The sequence below is a fragment of the Ranitomeya imitator genome, chromosome 3, assembly GCF_032444005.1.
Source record: "Ranitomeya imitator isolate aRanImi1 chromosome 3, aRanImi1.pri, whole genome shotgun sequence".
NCBI lineage: Eukaryota > Metazoa > Chordata > Amphibia > Anura > Dendrobatidae > Ranitomeya > Ranitomeya imitator.
Genome location: NC_091284.1, coordinates 118,570,931 through 118,589,110, shown reverse-complemented (window position 1 = coordinate 118,589,110; position 18,180 = coordinate 118,570,931). Strand labels below are relative to the sequence as shown.

Here is an 18,180-nt window from a genome sequence, read left to right as displayed (position 1 = left end):
CCCGATGTTTACCATGGTTACCGTTGTAAATGTAAAAAAACAAACACTACATACTTACATTCCGATGTCTGGTCAGGTCCCTCGCCGTCAGCTTCCCGCACTGACTGGTGAGCGCCGGCCAGCCGTAAAGCACAGCACAGCGGTGACGTCACCGCTGTACTTTACATCCGGCGCTCAGTCAGTGCGGGAAGCTGAAGGCGAGGGACATGACCAGACACCGGGAATGTAAGTACATTTACAACGGTAATCAGGGTAAACATCGGGTTACTAAGCGCGGCCCTGTTCCGATGTACCGGCATCGTTGGTCGGTCGCTGGAGAGCTGTCTGTGTGACAGCTCTCCAGCGACCAAACAGCGACGCTGCAGCGATCGACATCGTTGTCGGTATCGCTGCAGCGTCGCTTAGTGTGACGGTACTTTAACATCCCCATAATTCGAACCTCGCACCTCCGTCTCCAAGACTTCTCGTGCTGCGCCAGCTCTCTGAAATGCACTTCCCCAGACGATCAGACTGATACCTAGCCCCGACCTATTCAATCACGCTTTAAAACCCATCTCTTCAAACAAGCCTACCACATCAACTACTCAGTAAACTAACTTTGCCCTGTTCCCTCCTTCCAAATATTATTCTGAATCTGCACCCTACTATTCATCTGTCTCCACACCCTCCATGCACGCGATAACTGCACTTGATACTTGACTATTGCACTTAAACACATGGGCTGATGACCGGATCATGCAGCTTTATATGAAAATCCCTTTTTATTATAATTGCCAGACCTGAAATAACAAGCACTTTTCACCTATTGTGTCCCCCCACATTTCCTTGTAGATTGTAAGCTTGCGAGCAGGGACCTCACCCCTAATGTCACTGTTTACATTGTCTTAACTTGTACTGAATTTATTGTCTGTACATGTCCCCGCTTAATTGTAAATTGCTGCGTAATATGTTGGTGCTATATAAATAAAAATTATTATTATTATTATTATTATTATTAAGAATGTGCAGCAAGGGAAGAGCGAGATCTGATGCTGAAGTTAAAGGTAGTTGTTGACAGACAGAGGGACGAAATCCGATCCTTGACACATGAGATCCAGCAGAAGAACAAGGACAGCGAAGCGGTAAGAGCCAGAAAGCAGTTCTTTCATCTTCCCATTATTGATGATTTTGTGGGTGTTCTTCATTACGGAAGATCCAATGCCATGCCTAATTATTTTCAATTAGCTTTGTATTGATCTTCCCACACGGTGAATCAGTGACACCAGTCATCCTGCACATTGCTTTTTAATAAGCACACACGTTTGTCATAGTGTACTTATGCAAATCATAGCACGTTGTGACATTTAGGGTCGGGTTAATTGCAGTGGCAAGAAGCCCATTAGAGATCACACGACTGCTCAGCCAAGCGTTCCTGTGTATGGCGGAGTTGGGGGAGAGAGCTGCCGGCCAAATGATCTTTCATCTGACGGTTATGTAATCTCTATGGCCGGCTTTAGTACATGTTGAGGATGGAGTAAAGCTGATAAATCATTAATGGAGGAGAATCTGAGTGTTATTGTAGATCATAGACTAAAGGTACCTTCACACTAAACGACGCTGCAGCGATACCGACAACGATCCGGATCGCTGCAGCGTCGCTGTTTGGTCGCTGGAGAGCTGTCACACAGACAGCTCTCCAGCGACCAACGATGCCGGTAACCAGGGTAAACATCGGGTTACTAAGCGCAGGGCCGCGCTTAGTAACCCAATGTTTACCATGGTTACCATCCTAAAAGTAAAAAAAACAAACGCTTCATACTTACCTAACGCTGTCTGTCCTCCGGCGCTGTGCTTCTCTGTACTGGCTGTGAGCACAGCGGCCGGAAGGCAGAGCGGTGACGTCACCGCTCTGCTTTCCGGCCGCTGTGCTCACAGTGAGTGCAGGAAAGCACAGCGCCGGAGGACAGACAGCGGAAGGTAAGTATGAAGCGTTTGTTTTTTTTACACTTAGGATGGTAACCATGGTAAACATCGGGTTACTAAGCGCGGCCCTGCGCTTAGTAACCCGATGTTTACCCTGGTTACCAGCGAAGACATCGCTGAATCGGTGTCACACACGCCGATTCAGCGATGTCAGCGGGAGATCCAGCGACCAAATAAAGTTCTGGACTTCTAGCCCCGACCAACGACATCACAGCAGGATTCTGATCGCTACTGCGTGTCAAACTGAACGATATCGCTAGCGAGGACGCTGCAACGTCACGGATCGCTAGCGATATCGTTTAGCGTGAAGGTACCTTAAGCTAGAGCATACAGTGCCAGTGAGCTGCTTCTAAGGTATTAGCCCTCATGTGCAGAATTGATCTGTAAAGATTACCTCAGGATTAGGATAACTGAGTCATTACAGGATCATTGAAATGGCTTAAGGTACTGTGACGCCCAAGAGACCGGGATACCCAGCACCGGACCAATGGGGTCTGTCTCTTAAGCGGGATGTCACGGGTGGCTTGACCCGGTGCTGTGGCCTCAGGCAATGCACAGTGTAAGGGGTATCGTGAGGGGACAGGCACTTACTTGATCAACAGCAGGTTCTCCCAGCGGTGACGATCCCGATCCTGGATAGATGGCTATTGCCCAAATGAAAGACTGAGGCGTTGAAACGTTTAACCAGTTTACTTTAACATAAAGGGATTTACAACCAATCCTGTCACCGGAGTCTGTATGGGAACTCTGAGTTACTTTGACCCTGCCGGGGTCTTCACCTCTTATTGTACGCAATTTCTGTGTGGCCCTGCTGCTGTATGTGAACTGGCTGCCGGCCCAATCTGTCCCCTCCGGGTCCTGGTTCGATAGGCAACCCGAGTCCTTTTATCAGCTTACCCCCTCCGGGAGTACCGCTGAACTCTGTGTCTGTTGCTGCGTCCGGCCCTAGTGAAGCTGATATCACCTCACGTTTTTCCGGTTGCTGTATTATATATAATGAATACAGCCACGGATCCGGTATCCGTCTTTGCGCCTGTTCTGGGTAGTGATTAATGCTACCCGGTTCTCACAATATCCTTTTTCTCTGTCCCTTTTCTCCTCAGGCCGGTGATTTGGACCTGGAAACCGTCATAGGGCTGTTAGAAATTCAGCTGTATGACCTCTCACTTTCAGCTCCTTAGCCCAACTGCCATTTCTTCTCTCAGACCAGAATGGATCAAGGGGAGTCTCTGGAGCTCCCCCTTCTGGCCGGAGGTGGTAGTGCAGTCTTGCTATTTTAGTATTTGTATTTACTGTCAGTAACTATTTTTGTGGCAAATACCCCTAGGGGTGCCACATTCCCCCTCCATTAATACAGTTCTATCCTTGAAGGTATTAGGAAAGGCACTGTACTTAGTGTCCAGGAATTTAGTTCCATTTTTCCAACGGAGTTATCAATATAAAGTCTAAAGAAAGTTCAAAAAGAGCAAAAAGCAAAGTTCAAAAAGCAGTCTTTCCGGAGCTTTGATTTAGTGCCTCCGGGCTGATAAAAAGTTCAAGAATATGCAAGAAGTTCATACAGACAAGTCTCTGTAGGCACTGGGCTTAAACGTTGCAGACTGATAACAATGACTATACTACATTTTCTGTTTAACTATATACGGCATAACATATATACAATTCACATTATGAGCTTTATAGTTGGTAATCTGCATACCTGGCCGGTAATTGACCCTGGGTACTACGCTGTGATCTACGTAATAGCGGTGTCTCTTCATGTGGTGTACTACTGTCTACTGCGGATATTAATAAAATAACACAGAACACCCACCGTAAGTTTAAAATGATTCTCTTATCCCTTTAAAAGGGAATAAAAATGGAAATTATACAATTAAAAGGATATACCAAACCACCAGGGTGTGCTGTGCCCAATTGTAGTACAACCACTACATAATTAGAACTAAAACCAAAGCAATACTACATGGACCAAAAAAGGAAATTATATGCAAGACACGGGAATATTAAAATACGGCTTTATTAAAGGGAATGCCAAATATTATATAATCAAAATATATATTTAAAAACATAAACACTTTCACGTGACAACAGGATATATCGCTATATAAAAAAATCCACCAGTCCTCTCACCTCCAATTATACCAGGATTTAAATATTTATTTAGGGCCGTACAAGAAGCACTATATATTGCATAAAAGAAGGGTGGGAGGGGGATGGAAAAAATGGGGAGAAGGGAAAAGATAAAATAACCTAAATAATGTGCAAAATCTGCTTATATAAAGTGAATAAGTGCTTTATAATGCCAATATGATTCAGCACATATACAGGGCACATAGAAGGTGTATACAGTCTGAAAAAAGGGGGCACATGAAAAAAACTACTAAAATCACCATCAATGTGTATACAAAAAAAGGGGGGAGGGAAAGAAAACGAGGGGGGTATAATACCCCTGTAATACCAATTGATTTATATAAAGTGCAAACATATAAGGTGCAGTTAAAAGTGATAATGTGCCAAAATCTCAGTGAAAACCACCCTTACAACTAGTTACCATGTGGAAGACTATAGCATCCACCTGCAATCACATATAGCACTGTGCAACTGTACTGCCAAAATGATCTATAATAGTCACATATACCTGGGGAGGGAGGGCCTCTGTTCCTGTGTCAGCGCGTACCCGACGCGCGTTTCGGAATTATCCTTCGTCTGGGAAGGATAACGATAATTCCGAAACGCGCGTCGGGTACGCGCTGACACAGGAACAGAGGCCCTCCCTCCCCAGGTATATGTGACTATTATAGATCATTTTGGCAGTACAGTTGCACAGTGCTATATGTGATTGCAGGTGGATGCTATAGTCTTCCACATGGTAACTAGTTGTAAGGGTGGTTTTCACTGAGATTTTGGCACATTATCACTTTTAACTGCACCTTATATGTTTGCACTTTATATAAATCAATTGGTATTACAGGGGTATTATACCCCCCTCGTTTTCTTTCCCTCCCCCCTTTTTTTGTATACACATTGATGGTGATTTTAGTAGTTTTTTTCATGTGCCCCCTTTTTTCAGACTGTATACACCTTCTATGTGCCCTGTATATGTGCTGAATCATATTGGCATTATAAAGCACTTATTCACTTTATATAAGCAGATTTTGCACATTATTTAGGTTATTTTATCTTTTCCCTTCTCCCCATTTTTTCCATCCCCCTCCCACCCTTCTTTTATGCAATATATAGTGCTTCTTGTACGGCCCTAAATAAATATTTAAATCCTGGTATAATTGGAGGTGAGAGGACTGGTGGATTTTTTTATATAGCGATATATCCTGTTGTCACGTGAAAGTGTTTATGTTTTTAAATATATATTTTGATTATATAATATTTGGCATTCCCTTTAATAAAGCCGTATTTTAATATTCCCGTGTCTTGCATATAATTTCCTTTTTTGGTCCATGTAGTATTGCTTTGGTTTTATGTCTACTGCGGATGTAGTATCTGCCCGCTCTGCTAAAGATAATTCCACGACTATGGAGTTGGCAAGTCCACTGTGAATGGGATTACTCTGACCAGGAATCTGTTCTTCCTGGCCTGGAACCTCCTGTAGTACGGGGTCAGCCTCTTCCTGTCTTGGGACTTCTGGTATTGGGTTCGGTGTTGGGTAAAAGGCCACCATGGGAACCACTACTGCACCATGGTATGTTAGTAGGGTTTTGGGAAAGTCTCCTATACAGGTGTGATACACTTCCTCTTCTTTTTCCTTTACTGGTTGAACCTGTATGGGTTGAATAACTTCTGGTTCTGGCTGGACAACGTCTGGCTCTTTCAATGCTTCCGGACATAATTTAAGATTGTCTCTTGACACTAGTACAGATGTTAAGCCTCCGTTTTTGCTAATGAGACACATTTTAGGATTATCCACTCTTGTTGGTAAAACTGTGTAGGGTACGGCTTCCCACTGATTGTCCAGTTTATTGGTTCGACGATTTCTCTTGAGCACTTGGTCACCCGGTCTTAATGGGGTCGCTAGAGCATTCTGGTTGAAAGTTCGCTCTTGTCTTTCTCTAGTTTGCTGAAGGCTTCTTTCCACACTCTCTTGCACTTGGCGATACTGCTTTTGCCGTATGATATCCCAATTGGAGTCTTGAACTTCTGCGTCTGGTTTCAGAATTCCCATTTCTAGATCGATTGGTAATTGGCCGGGTCTTGCACGCATAAGGTAAGCTGGGGTGCAGTTGGTGGAGCTCACCGGGACATGATTATACAGATCCAGCAAGTCAGGCAATTTCTCTGGCCATTGATTCCTTTCTGTCTCAGGTAAAGTCTTTAGTAGGTCTATTACAATATGGTTCATCTTCTCGCATAAGCCGTTTGTTTGTGGATGATAGGCCGTCGTCCGGATCTTTTCGCAACCATACATATTACAGAATTCTCTGAAGATCTCTGATTCAAAGGCTGTACCTTGGTCGGTGAGAACCTGTTCCGGATATCCATGGGGTCTACAAAAGTACGTTTGGAACGCTTTGGCTGCTGTTTTTGCTGTCAGATCTTTTACGGGTACTACTACCAAGAAGCGTGAATAATGGTCCACGATGGTCAAGGCATAGACATAGCCGGACCGGCTTGGTATTAACTTCACGTGGTCTATGGTTACAAGTTCAAGTGGTTGTTTGGTGATTATGGGCTGCAGTGGTGCTCTTTGGTTCTTTTGATCGTTTCTTCTGAGGTTGCACGGGCCACAATTTCTGCACCACTGTTCGATTGATTTTCTCATCCCGACCCAATAAAATCTTTCTCTTAGAAGTACTTCTAACTTTTTCCAACCGAAGTGACCAGCACCATTATGGTAAGCTTCGAGGACCATCTTGACATGTTGTTTAGGCACGATAATCTGCCAAACCAATTCATGTGTTTTCGGATTGGTGTATCTTCTACAGAGCTTCCCTTGATACAGGAACATTTTGCCTCTCTCTTTCCAGAGTTGATGCGTCTCTTCTGGGGCATCCTCATCGGGATATGCACTTTGCTCAGTTAACAGTTCCTTCACCAACTTCACAGCCGGATTGCTGTCTTGGGTGTCAGCCCATCTATGGTGTGCTAACGGATTAAAATTCACCTCTTGTTGTTTCTGATAGGTACTTGACTGATGATGTTTTGCCTTGGGATGATGGAAGGCTGGTAGTTCAATTTCTTCAAGCTCCCCCGTTTCTTCTTCTACATCTCTCAAGTGTGGCATCCGGGATAGGGCATCAGCATTTCCATTCTTGCGACCTGCTCGATACTTGATCTTGAAGTTGTAATTAGATAACCGGGCTATCCATCGCTGTTCTAACGCACCTAATTTGGCTGTGTCCAGGTGGGTTAACGGATTGTTGTCAGTATAGACAATAAATTCTGCAGCGGCCAGATAGTGTTTGAAACGTTCAGTCACAGCCCAAACTACTGCCAGTAGTTCCAATTTGAAGGAGCTATAATTTTCTGGATTTCTTTCAGTAGGCCGGAGCTTTCTACTTGCAAAGGCGATGACTTTCTCCCGACCTTCTTGCTTTTGTGACAGCACCGCTCCTAGTCCCACATTACTGGCATCGGTGTAGAGGATGAAAGGTTGATGGTAATCTGGGTATGCCAGAACCTCTTCTCCGGTTAGTGCCTTCTTTAGTTGTTCAAAGGAGTCTTCCCTTTCGTCGTTCCACTGGAAAGGAGGGTTTCGGTTTGAAGGTTTCTTCGTCTGCCCTACCAAGGCGTCTTGCAAGGGTGCTGCCAACTTGGTAAATCCTTTTATAAATCTGCGATAGTAACCCACCAATCCCAGGAATTGCCTCACTTCTTTTGCGCTGGTAGGTCTCGGCCAATCCCTTATGGCGGTTATTTTCTCGGGATCCGGTGCTACTCCCTCCGAACTCACGATGTGTCCCAGGTACTGTACCTTTGGCTTGAGAAGGTGACATTTGGATGGCTTGATTTTCATGCCATACCTGGATAAGGCTTCGAACACTTCTGCCAGGTCTTTTAAGTGTTGTTCGTAAGTCTTTGAGTAGACAATCACATCACCTAGGTACAGGAGGACGGTCTCAAAGTTCTTGTGTCCGAGGCAGCATTCCATCAGCCGCTGGAAGGTACCGGATGCATTGCAGAGTCCGAACGGCATGCGATTAAATTCACTTAGACCCATTGGTGTGGTGAATGCCGTCTTTTCCTTATCTCTCTCAGCCACAGGGACTTGCCAATACCCGCTTGTTAAGTCTAAGGGTACCGTCACACTATAACATTTTGATCGCTACGACGGTACGATTCGTGACGTTCCAGCGATATCGTTACGATATCGCTGTGTCTGACACGCAGCAGCGATCAGGGATCCTGCTGAGAATCGTACGTTGTAGCAGATCGTATGGAACTTTCTTTCATCGCTGGATCTCCCGCTGTCATCGCTAGATCGGTGTGTGTGACACCGATCTAGCGATCTAGCGATGCGATCCAGCGATGCGTTCGCTTGTAACCAGGGTAAACATCGGGTAACTAAGCGCAGGACCGCGCTTAGTTACCCGATGTTTACCCTGGTTACAAGCGTTAAACTAAAAAAAAACAAACAGCACATACTTACATTCTGGTGTCCGTCAGGTCCCTTGCCGTCTCTGCTTCCCGCACTGTGACTGCCGGCTGTAAAGTGAAAGTGAAAGCACAGCGGCTGTGCTTTCACTTTCACTTTACGGCCGGCAGTCACTGAGTGCGGGAAGCAGACTGCAAGGGACCTGACGGACACCAGATGTAAGTATGTGCTGTTTTTTTTTTTTTTTTAGTTTAACGCTTGTAACCAGGGTAAACATCGGGTAACTAAGCGCGGTCCTGCGCTTAGTTACCCGATGTTTACCCTGGTTACCCAGGGACCTCGGCATAGTTGGTCGCTGGAGAGCTGTCTGTGTGACAGCTCCTCAGCGACCACACTACGATTTACCTACGATCACGGCCAGGTCATATCGCTGGTCGTGATCGTAGGTAAATCGTATAGTGTGACGGTACCCTTAGGTGGAAAAATAATTAGCAGATTTCAAAGCAGTCAAGGACTCTTCTATCCTAGGCAAAGGGTAGGCATCTTTATGGGTGATGTTATTAATCTGCCGGTAGTCTACGCACATTCTCATAGTTCCATCTTTTTTTTTGACAATCACTAGAGGGGCCGCCCAGGGGCTACAGCTGTCTCTTATTACCCCAGCCTGTTTCATTTCCCTCAGCATATCTTTTGCACATTGATAGTGAGCGGGCGGTATGGGTCTATATCTTTCTTTTATTGGGGGATGGTCACCTGTGGGGATTGTGTGTTCTACCCCTTCTATCCGTCCGAAGTCCAATGGGTGTTTACTGAAGACTTGTTCATATTCCGTCACTAGCCTATACACCCCTTGTTTTTGATGGGTAGGTGTTGAATTTATGCCCACGTGTAGCTGTTGGCACCAATCCTCCAATTCTCCATCTGAGCCGTTGACTTCCACCTGACAGGTTGGTTCTAAGGGCTCAATGGTTGTGATGGCATTGTTGTCAACAGTATATAGCTTTGCCACTGTAGCATACCTTGGCAAAGTGACCTCTTCCTCTCCACAGTTCAAAAGTCGTACCGGCACTCGTCCCCGGTGTACCTCGACTACCCCTCGTGCTGTGAGTATAGTGGGCCTGCTGTCGGTGTACACTGGTTCTATTAAGGCTTGATAATCTCGTCCCTTAGTACCAATGGCTGCTCTACACCATACCAGCATTTCTGTTTTTGGGGGGATTACAATAGACGTTGGATCACTTACCCTCACACTGCCGATTTCTCCACCTGCAACTTCTACCTGTTGCCTTAACATCAATACTTTTATTTCCCTCCGGAGAACTCTCTGATGGCAGGATTGGGCAGTTTCAGCAATTTGCTGTAAGACAGAAATGACTTCGGAAAAGCAGTTCTCTAACACATTCATTCCTATCAATACAGCTGGTTCACAGTTCCGCCGGTCAACATCAACAACAATTATACCCTGTTTCTTCAATTCTACTTTACCAATCTTTATGGTCATCTCCCTGAATCCTAGTTTCGGTACCAACTTACCATTACTGGCCCATATATCTAGTTCAACATCAGAGGGCCCTTTATCAATATCTGCATCAGCCCAGTACCTCTTATAAAGGATATACGGTATAGATGAAATCTGGGAACCTGTGTCCAGCAAAGCGTTGAGGGGCATTCCATCCAGCACGATGGGGATAATGGGTCGTCCTCCGATGTACCTGTCGTGCCAGGGTGTTGGGCCTTGAAAGTTCATTCCTGCGAAGCGGCCCGCATTCCCAGGGGATTCCCATTTAAATCACAATCTCGTGCAAAGTGGCCTGGCTGCTGGCAACGGCGGCAAATGGGCTGTCCATCCGGTTGGTAGCGGTCGCGGGGTCGTCCTCTCCATGTCGGGTATCTCCGGGGTCTCATCCATGGAACATCTTCTCTACGGTTTGCCAATTCCAACTTGGGTCCTCTCATCTCCTGCATGCTTTTAGCCATTGAAGCAACAACATCAGTTAAAGAGTCAAGCTTTTGTTGAAGAGCCTCATTAGTACTGGGCCCCAGGGGCTTAGCAATGGCCCCGGACATAGCTGATGTCACTGGTACTCCATGTTGTTGAGGAGCCTCTGCCATGAGTTGCGCAGGCTCCTGATCCCGAGGTGCTTCTGCCAGCTGGAGACGTATAACGCTCTCCTTTAATTGGGCAAATGTCAATTCAGGGTTCTTAAAAACAAGCATGCTCACATGCCCCCGGTGAGAAGGGGTGTAGAGTCCCTCAATAAATTGATCTCTTAGCAGTTTATCCGCTCCGGTGTTAAAAATGGGTTCAGCCAGTGTAAGTGATTTAAGGGCTTCCTGCAGGTTTAAGGCAAAGTCTCTCACGCACTCATTAACTTTTTGTTTGCAATTAAAGAATCGTACTTTAGCTTTGCTGCTGGCAGTGGTTTCAAATGTAGCTTTTAATCCAGCAAATATGCGTTCAACAGTGCCTTTTAGATCAGCTGCCCATGCTGTGACTTCTCGCTTAGCATGGCCACTTAACTGCATCATCAGGAGACTAACACGCTGAACTTCACCCACGGGGAACATGTCAAAATGGGCCAGCATCTTTTCTCTGAAATCGTCAAGGGTATTAGGCTCACCTTCATACATTGGAAGCCACGGGCCACCCGGGATATATGGCATCAGCACCGGCATGATGGGCGCCACTCCTTGCACCACTGCACTACCGGACTCTCTATCGACACTCTGTCTTTCAGCTGCATTAGCGTCGCCGGGTGCTGCGGCGTCTCCGTGCTGCGACATACTGTGCCCCCTTAGTTAATCCGGACCCTTCCGGTCCTCCGCTTCCGTCGGGATAGTGTAGATTCGTTCCGCTGTGCAGCAGGATTGGTTTTCCCCATGCTCTGATGTCAGAGCGCTCAGCTTGGTGCCGCCCACAATGACACCCACCCACCGCGCTCTGTAATGGCGGATTCTGAAGTTTTTCAGTTAGACTGGGGCTCAGGTGATGGCGTAGCTCAATTAACAGTCTCGTGCCTAACGGTTATGAAGTGATTACCTCAGGGGATGGCGGCCATCTTTACTCCATTATAACCAATGGGGAAAAGTCACTTTCAATATTTTTCAATGGGAAATGGAATTTTCTTTAATAAAGTCAATCTTCAAGATTTTTCATCCAAGTTTTCACAGTTTTGGGCTCCAATCACGGCACACAATACCCGGTATACGGGCTGGCTGGATCCTGTTCATGACGCCAATTGTGACGCCCAAGAGACCGGGATACCCAGCACCGGACCAATGGGGTCTGTCTCTTAAGCGGGATGTCACGGGTGGCTTGACCCGGTGCTGTGGCCTCAGGCAATGCACAGTGTAAGGGGTATCGTGAGGGGACAGGCACTTACTTGATCAACAGCAGGTTCTCCCAGCGGTGACGATCCCGATCCTGGATAGATGGCTATTGCCCAAATGAAAGACTAAGGCGTTGAAACGTTTAACCAGTTTACTTTAACATAAAGGGATTTACAACCAATCCTGTCACCGGAGTCTGTATGGGAACTCTGAGTTACTTTGACCCTGCCGGGGTCTTCACCTCTTATTGTACGCAATTTCTGTGTGGCCCTGCTGCTGTATGTGAACTGGCTGCCGGCCCAATCTGTCCCCTCCGGGTCCTGGTTCGACAGGCAACCCGAGTCCTTTTATCAGCTTACCCCCTCCGGGAGTACCGCTGAACTCTGTGTCTGTTGCTGCGTCCGGCCCTAGTGAAGCTGATATCGCCTCACGTTTTTCCGGTTGCTGTATTATATATAATGAATACAGCCACGGATCCGGTATCCGTCTTTGCGCCTGTTCTGGGTAGTGATTAATGCTACCCGGTTCTCACAATATCCTTTTTCTCTGTCCCTTTTCTCCTCAGGCCGGTGATTTGGGCCTGGAAACCGTCATAGGGCTGTTAGAAATTCAGCTGTATGACCTCTCACTATCAGCTCCTTAGCCCAACTGCCATTTCTTCTCTCAGACCAGAATGGATCAAGGGGAGTCTCTGGAGCTCCCCCTTCTGGCCGGAGATGGTCATGCAGTCTTGCTATTTTAGTATTTGTATTTACTGTCAGTAACTATTTTTGTGGCAAATACCCCTAGGGGTGCCACAGTACCTTCACACTAAACGATGCTGCAGCGATCCGGATCGCTGCAGCGTCGCTGTGTGGTCGCTGGAGAGCTGTCACACAGACAGCTCTCCAGCGACCAACGATGCCGGTAACCAGGGTAAACATCGGGTTACTAAGCGCAGGGCCGCGCTTAGTAACCCGATGTTTACCCTGGTTACCATCCTAAAAGTAAAAAAAACAAACGCTTCATACTTACCTTCCGCTATCTGTCCCCGGCGATGTGCTTCTCTGTACTGGCTGTGAGCACAGCGGCCGGAAAGCACAGCGGTGACATCACCGCTCTGCTTTCCGGCTGCTGTGCTCACAGTGAGTGCAGGAAACTTTATTTGGTCGCTGGCTCTCCCGCTGACATCGCTGAATCGGCCCTGCGCTTAGTAACCCGATGTTTACCCTGGTTACCAGCGAAGACATCGCTGAATCGGTGTCACACACGCCGATTCAGCGATGTCAGCGGGAGAGCCAGCGACCAAATAAAGTTCTGGCCTTCTAGCCCCGACCAACGACATCACAGCAGGATTCTGATCGCTGCTGCGTGTCAAACTGAACGATATCGCTAGCGAGGACGCTGCAACGTCACGGATCGCTAGCGATATCGTTTATTGTGAAGGTACCTTTAGTGTTTCATGATCTTTACATAATGACATCAACTTCAGAATGTCTGTGCATCCTAGGCTGGGGGACCATCGCAAAGAATCCAACTTGGATTAATGGGGTTTTCCTCCACTCGAAGTTGGATTCTTTGCGATGGTCTCAACATATTTTTTGTAAGGGGAATAACCAATATTGTGTTGGGGATGAAGTAATCCCACAATCTTATTGTGATGTGTGTACGACCAAGTTTCCCCCAGCCTTTGTTTCCGCTTTGTAAAATAACACCTCTACTCCACTCTGATGCCCGAGCTGTTCCAGTGATGTCAGCACTGGCTGTCCCGGAGATTGCGTGACATTGTCACACAATCTCTGCAGCTAATCTGCGTTGGCTTCACTTTCCTCCCCTACAGATGAATTACATACATGAGATTGACGAGGGGATGTATGTGATTTGTTCATAGGAGGGGAAAGTAAAGCCAGCGCTGTTTGGCTACAGGGACATAATGTCACACGATTCCTCAGGAGAGCCAGCGGTGGAACGGCGCCGGCACCAGAGGTGAGTATGAGTGTTGTTATTTTATTTGGGAATACAGACAGATTTAGAAGGGTTGTCCGAGCAGTGGACAATCTCTTTAAATATTTGTAGCCCTAGCATCAGTGGCTGTAGGGGAAAAAGAAGGCTACAGTCTCCAACTGTGAAGATACTCATCATATCAACCAAACGGAGAGTTTGCCCCTTCTATATGTTTTCTGTAGAGCGACAGACACAAGGTCTCGTCATCTGATAGGAAAGCCACAATGAAAAATTCCCTTTGATAAAAAGGGAATTTACGTAAATCTTTGTGTTGATCTACTTTTAAAGGACAGAGATACAAGTCACGTTACCAAACAGCAAAAAGCAACACAACTCCGTATAGCTGGAGACGGTGAGGTTGGCTGGATCACATCCAAGTTACGTTCATTGCTGGAGGGAGATAAACATTACAAACGGGAAATATCATCTCACCTGTGCAGATTCCAGTCTCCTATACGTCACACGCTGCAGACATTTCCCAGAATGCAGTTCACTATTTCAGAAATGCACAAAAAATTCTTTCTGCAAACGAAATCTTCTTTTCCAAGGTTAAGGATGATATGGCATATCCCTTCCACATCTGTCTGGCTGTGGCCAAGACACTGACATGAGCTCTGTTCACTGACCATTGTTCTTACGTTTTTGTTTGTGGAGGAGAGCACATGTAATCTACCTATCTCTCTTTTCCTATGTCCGTCCTATCTGCATTCTGTTTCTCCCTTCCTTTTCTCCCATTTTTTCTTGTTACATATACTATTTCTATGTATATTTTCTCATGTGTGTATTGTAACCCTACACTATAAAATTAATAAAAAAATTTTGAAGAAAAAAAATCCATTGCTGAGTAGAGTAGACAGACTACGTCTACATATTCTTATGACCGGATCCCTTTAAGTGGTTATTTTTCAGCAGGCGCATGCAATCCAAACCACAGGCCGCGGGAATCTGAGACCGGCAACTGCATTCCAAACGCATAGCGTTTCAGAGAAAAACCTTAAAAGTGCGACTTTGACCAGGCGACTAGTCCAAGAGGTGTGTGCCCGCTCAGCCAGACTGACTGGTATCTACCTACATGCGCACACATAGCGAGGTACCGATCAGTCTGGCTGAGCAGGAGGGGAGAACACCTCTTGGACTAGTCGCCTTGTCCCCCAGCCGCACACTTACTATGGTTTTCTCTGAAATGCCGCAGTGTTTCAGAGTAAAATGTAGATGTTTGGTCGCGGTAACGTCCCCGCTCTCGCAGATCCCCGATCTGCGAGAGCGGGGAACGGACCGCGGGCGCGCCTCGGACGCTGCGAGCAGCGTCCGCGGCGCGCCAGGAAACACCGGCGCGTCGCTAGCGCGTGCCGAACATGGCACGCGCTAGTGCTGCGCGTTCCCATTGCCGTGAATGGGCGCGCTAACGGACGCGTTGCACGGCGTTAATTTCGCCGTGCAACGCTGTCCGTTAGCGCTTTCCCATTAACGCAATGGGAACCAAGACTAATGGAAGAGCTGGTGCCTGAGGTTTGAGCATGAAGCTGCTGACATGTTCCCTATAAAGGGCTTTTCTGAATTGTAAAACCGATTTTTAAATCTGAGTTTGAATTGCTACAAGAGGCTTGTGTAATGCTGTAAGACCCAGCGTGCCTGTGTGTTACTCCCAGGGGCTAAAATTAAAACTCTGATGCCTTTAGGCATTACAAAGTGGCTTTCCACACCGAGGCGGCTCCTTCGGTAAGCCCATCAGTGTCACCAGCGATCAGTGTCGATGGGTCACCACCGTCCAGTGTCGATGGGTCACCACGGTCCTGCGGTGATTAATTGGGAAACATTTTTACCAGAGACAAACCTGCCATTGGTGCAGCCATATAGGGGTCCTTCTACCTCCAAAGCAGGTGAAATGATGGCTTATAATGATCTGTTGGACTGGAAAAGGGCCCATGTACTATTCTAGAACAATGCTCCTTTAATATCTCCCAATATCTAGCAAAGTGTTGTGCGTTTTAATCTATACTGTCAGGGTTTCTATGGGGCTGACATAGGTGACGGCTAAGTCTCAGTATTGTGGAAACCCACAAGTGCACTGGCATGCCGCCTATTTGCACCATAAAAATGCTTAGCTAAATTTGATTAATTATACATTTTTTTTTTTCTGCAGTGGATAACAATTTGTAAAAGCTCCAGTTCAATCACTGCTGCTATATAATAGGTCCTGTTTAGGCTATTTAAGACACAATCTAGATCTTATAAAAGTAAAAGAAAAAACCTTGATAAGATTGCAGCAATTCTTTTACAAGTAAAGGTTAGAAAGTGCTTCTCTCTGGACTGCACATATCTCCTTCCTCCAGTGAGGTGGCCATAAACTAATCCTGTGTCCATAGTGTATGTGGTGTCAGGAAGGGTGACCCGGCCACGTGCTCCTCCATTAGAAAGCTCCGCGGCCTATGTATAGTCGCCGTAGGTGCTATTTCTGACCCCGGGATTGTGTTTCGGTCTGGAGCTTCTCCTGGAACGTTCATGTCTTTTATAGAAGAACCTCTCGCCTGCTGCTTATTATGTAGAATTTATAAGTAGTGATGAGCGAACGTGCTCTGACAACGTGTCGCGCTCATGTGCTAAAAATCTGTTCGAATCACGACGTCTGTTCGACATCCGCAGTGCAGGCAGGGATTTCCTGTTTGTTTGACAATCCCTGCATGTGTTGTAACTGTCGAACAGTCGCGATATATGCAGCCGTGGGGACTCGCATATTATTCAAGCACGACGAAGACACGCGGATAGCACCCGAGCATGCTCAGATAACACCTTATCCAAGCATGTTCGCTCATCACTGTTTATAAGCTATCCGGCACAGTGTGCGGTGGAGGCTGTTGCATACATGATTGCCGAGCAGGCTGTGCTAGAACCGGTGTAGTCATAGATATCTCTGTAAATATTGCCTCGTGGTGTCTGAGCGTGCAGTGCCTCATACCTATAGTCCAGTTTGCCCTAGAACTGAGCGCTCAGTAAATATAGGCCTGTTTATGTGGATGTCTGTTATCCGGTCCTGTAATGACCATTATATTACCTTGTTTATGGGACATAAAGGTGATAAGCCGGATGGCTGTTGTCAATCTTACCGTGACTCAGAAACAGATGATACTTATGTGTATATGGGAAAATCCCATCTCAGTGTTACACATGTTACGACATGAACTCTGGTTTCCCTTGTTATTTCTGTTTGTTTTTGATTAGAACTTTCTTGAAGGGGCTGTCCTTCCTGCTCGGGAGCACCCCGCTGCCCAGCCTCCTCTCTTCCTGATTGCTGGGGTGGATACTCTTCCTTGATTGACAGTGGAAGCAATGCAACAATGCCGCTGGTACAAACTGACTGTGCGCTGCCATTTCAGGGGCTGGACTTAAAACCTTAATAGAAAAGAGCTTGTAAGCGCTGCGCTTGTCGCCCAGCGCTGCTAGATTGCAGAAGTAGCCTGTCCCCTTGACAACGGGCATTAAAATGTGTGTTTTTACAAGCACGATCCCACAATACCCATCAATGGAGATGGGGATGACTCTTTAAAGGGACACTGTCACCTGAATTTGGAGGGAACAATCTTCAGCCATAGGGGCGGGGTTTTCGGGTGTTTGATTCACCCTTTCCTTACCCGCTGGCTGCATGCTGGCTGCAATATTGGATTGAAGTTCATTCTCTGTCCTCCATAGGACACGCCTGTGCAAGGCAGGATTACCTTGTGCAGGCATGTACTACGGAGAACAGAGAATGAACTTCAATCCAATATTGCAGCCGGCGGGTAAGGAAAGGGTGACTCAAAAACCCCGCCTCCATGGCTGAAGATTGTTCCCTCCAAATTCAGATGACAGTGTCCCTTTAACTAAGTCTAATATACAGGTCTTGCCAATTGGAGAAAAAAAAAAAAAAGTTTAGAAACCTGTAAATAGGTTAATTTTGTGCTTTTATTAGGCTTCTTTCACATTTCCGTCTTTCTGCTACCGTCGCAATACGTCGGTTCCTGCATTTTCCCATAGACTTGTATTTCCGACGGTTCGCGACGTATGGCCACACGTTGTGTCCGTCGTGCACTGGTTGCGTCGGGTTTTGGCGGACCGTCGTCACAAAAAAAATGTTCAAGGGAACGTTTTCCTGTACGTCGCATCCAGTGTTTCAGACTGCGCATGCCCAGCAGGAAATATCGCTCTCACGAGCTTTCCTCACCCTGCAGTCTGATGGAAATGTGAAAGCACACACTTCCGTCCGTACGTCGCGCCGACGCTTCGTGACAGCCCCGTACCGACGGAAATGTGAAAGAAGCCGAAGGTATTTTATTCAGTCACATCAGATCTACCCATAAAAAAAATACATCTCTGACTTTTATATG

At 46.5% G+C, this 18,180-nt stretch overlaps 1 protein-coding gene across 3 annotated transcripts in view; it reads left to right on the top strand.

Annotated features, from left to right (window-relative positions):
* Positions 1 to 18,180, top strand: part of RILP (Rab interacting lysosomal protein) — a 67,269-nt gene that overhangs the window by 36,703 nt on the left and 12,386 nt on the right. For all 3 annotated transcript variants that reach the window (XR_011319787.1, XM_069761343.1, XM_069761344.1), the window contains exon 3: positions 1,000 to 1,121. Coding sequence is in view for 2 of the 3 variants with exons in the window: in XM_069761343.1 (XP_069617444.1) it covers positions 1,000 to 1,121 (122 nt within the window). In the remaining variant the exon portion in view is untranslated. The remainder of the gene's footprint in view (positions 1 to 999; positions 1,122 to 18,180) is intronic.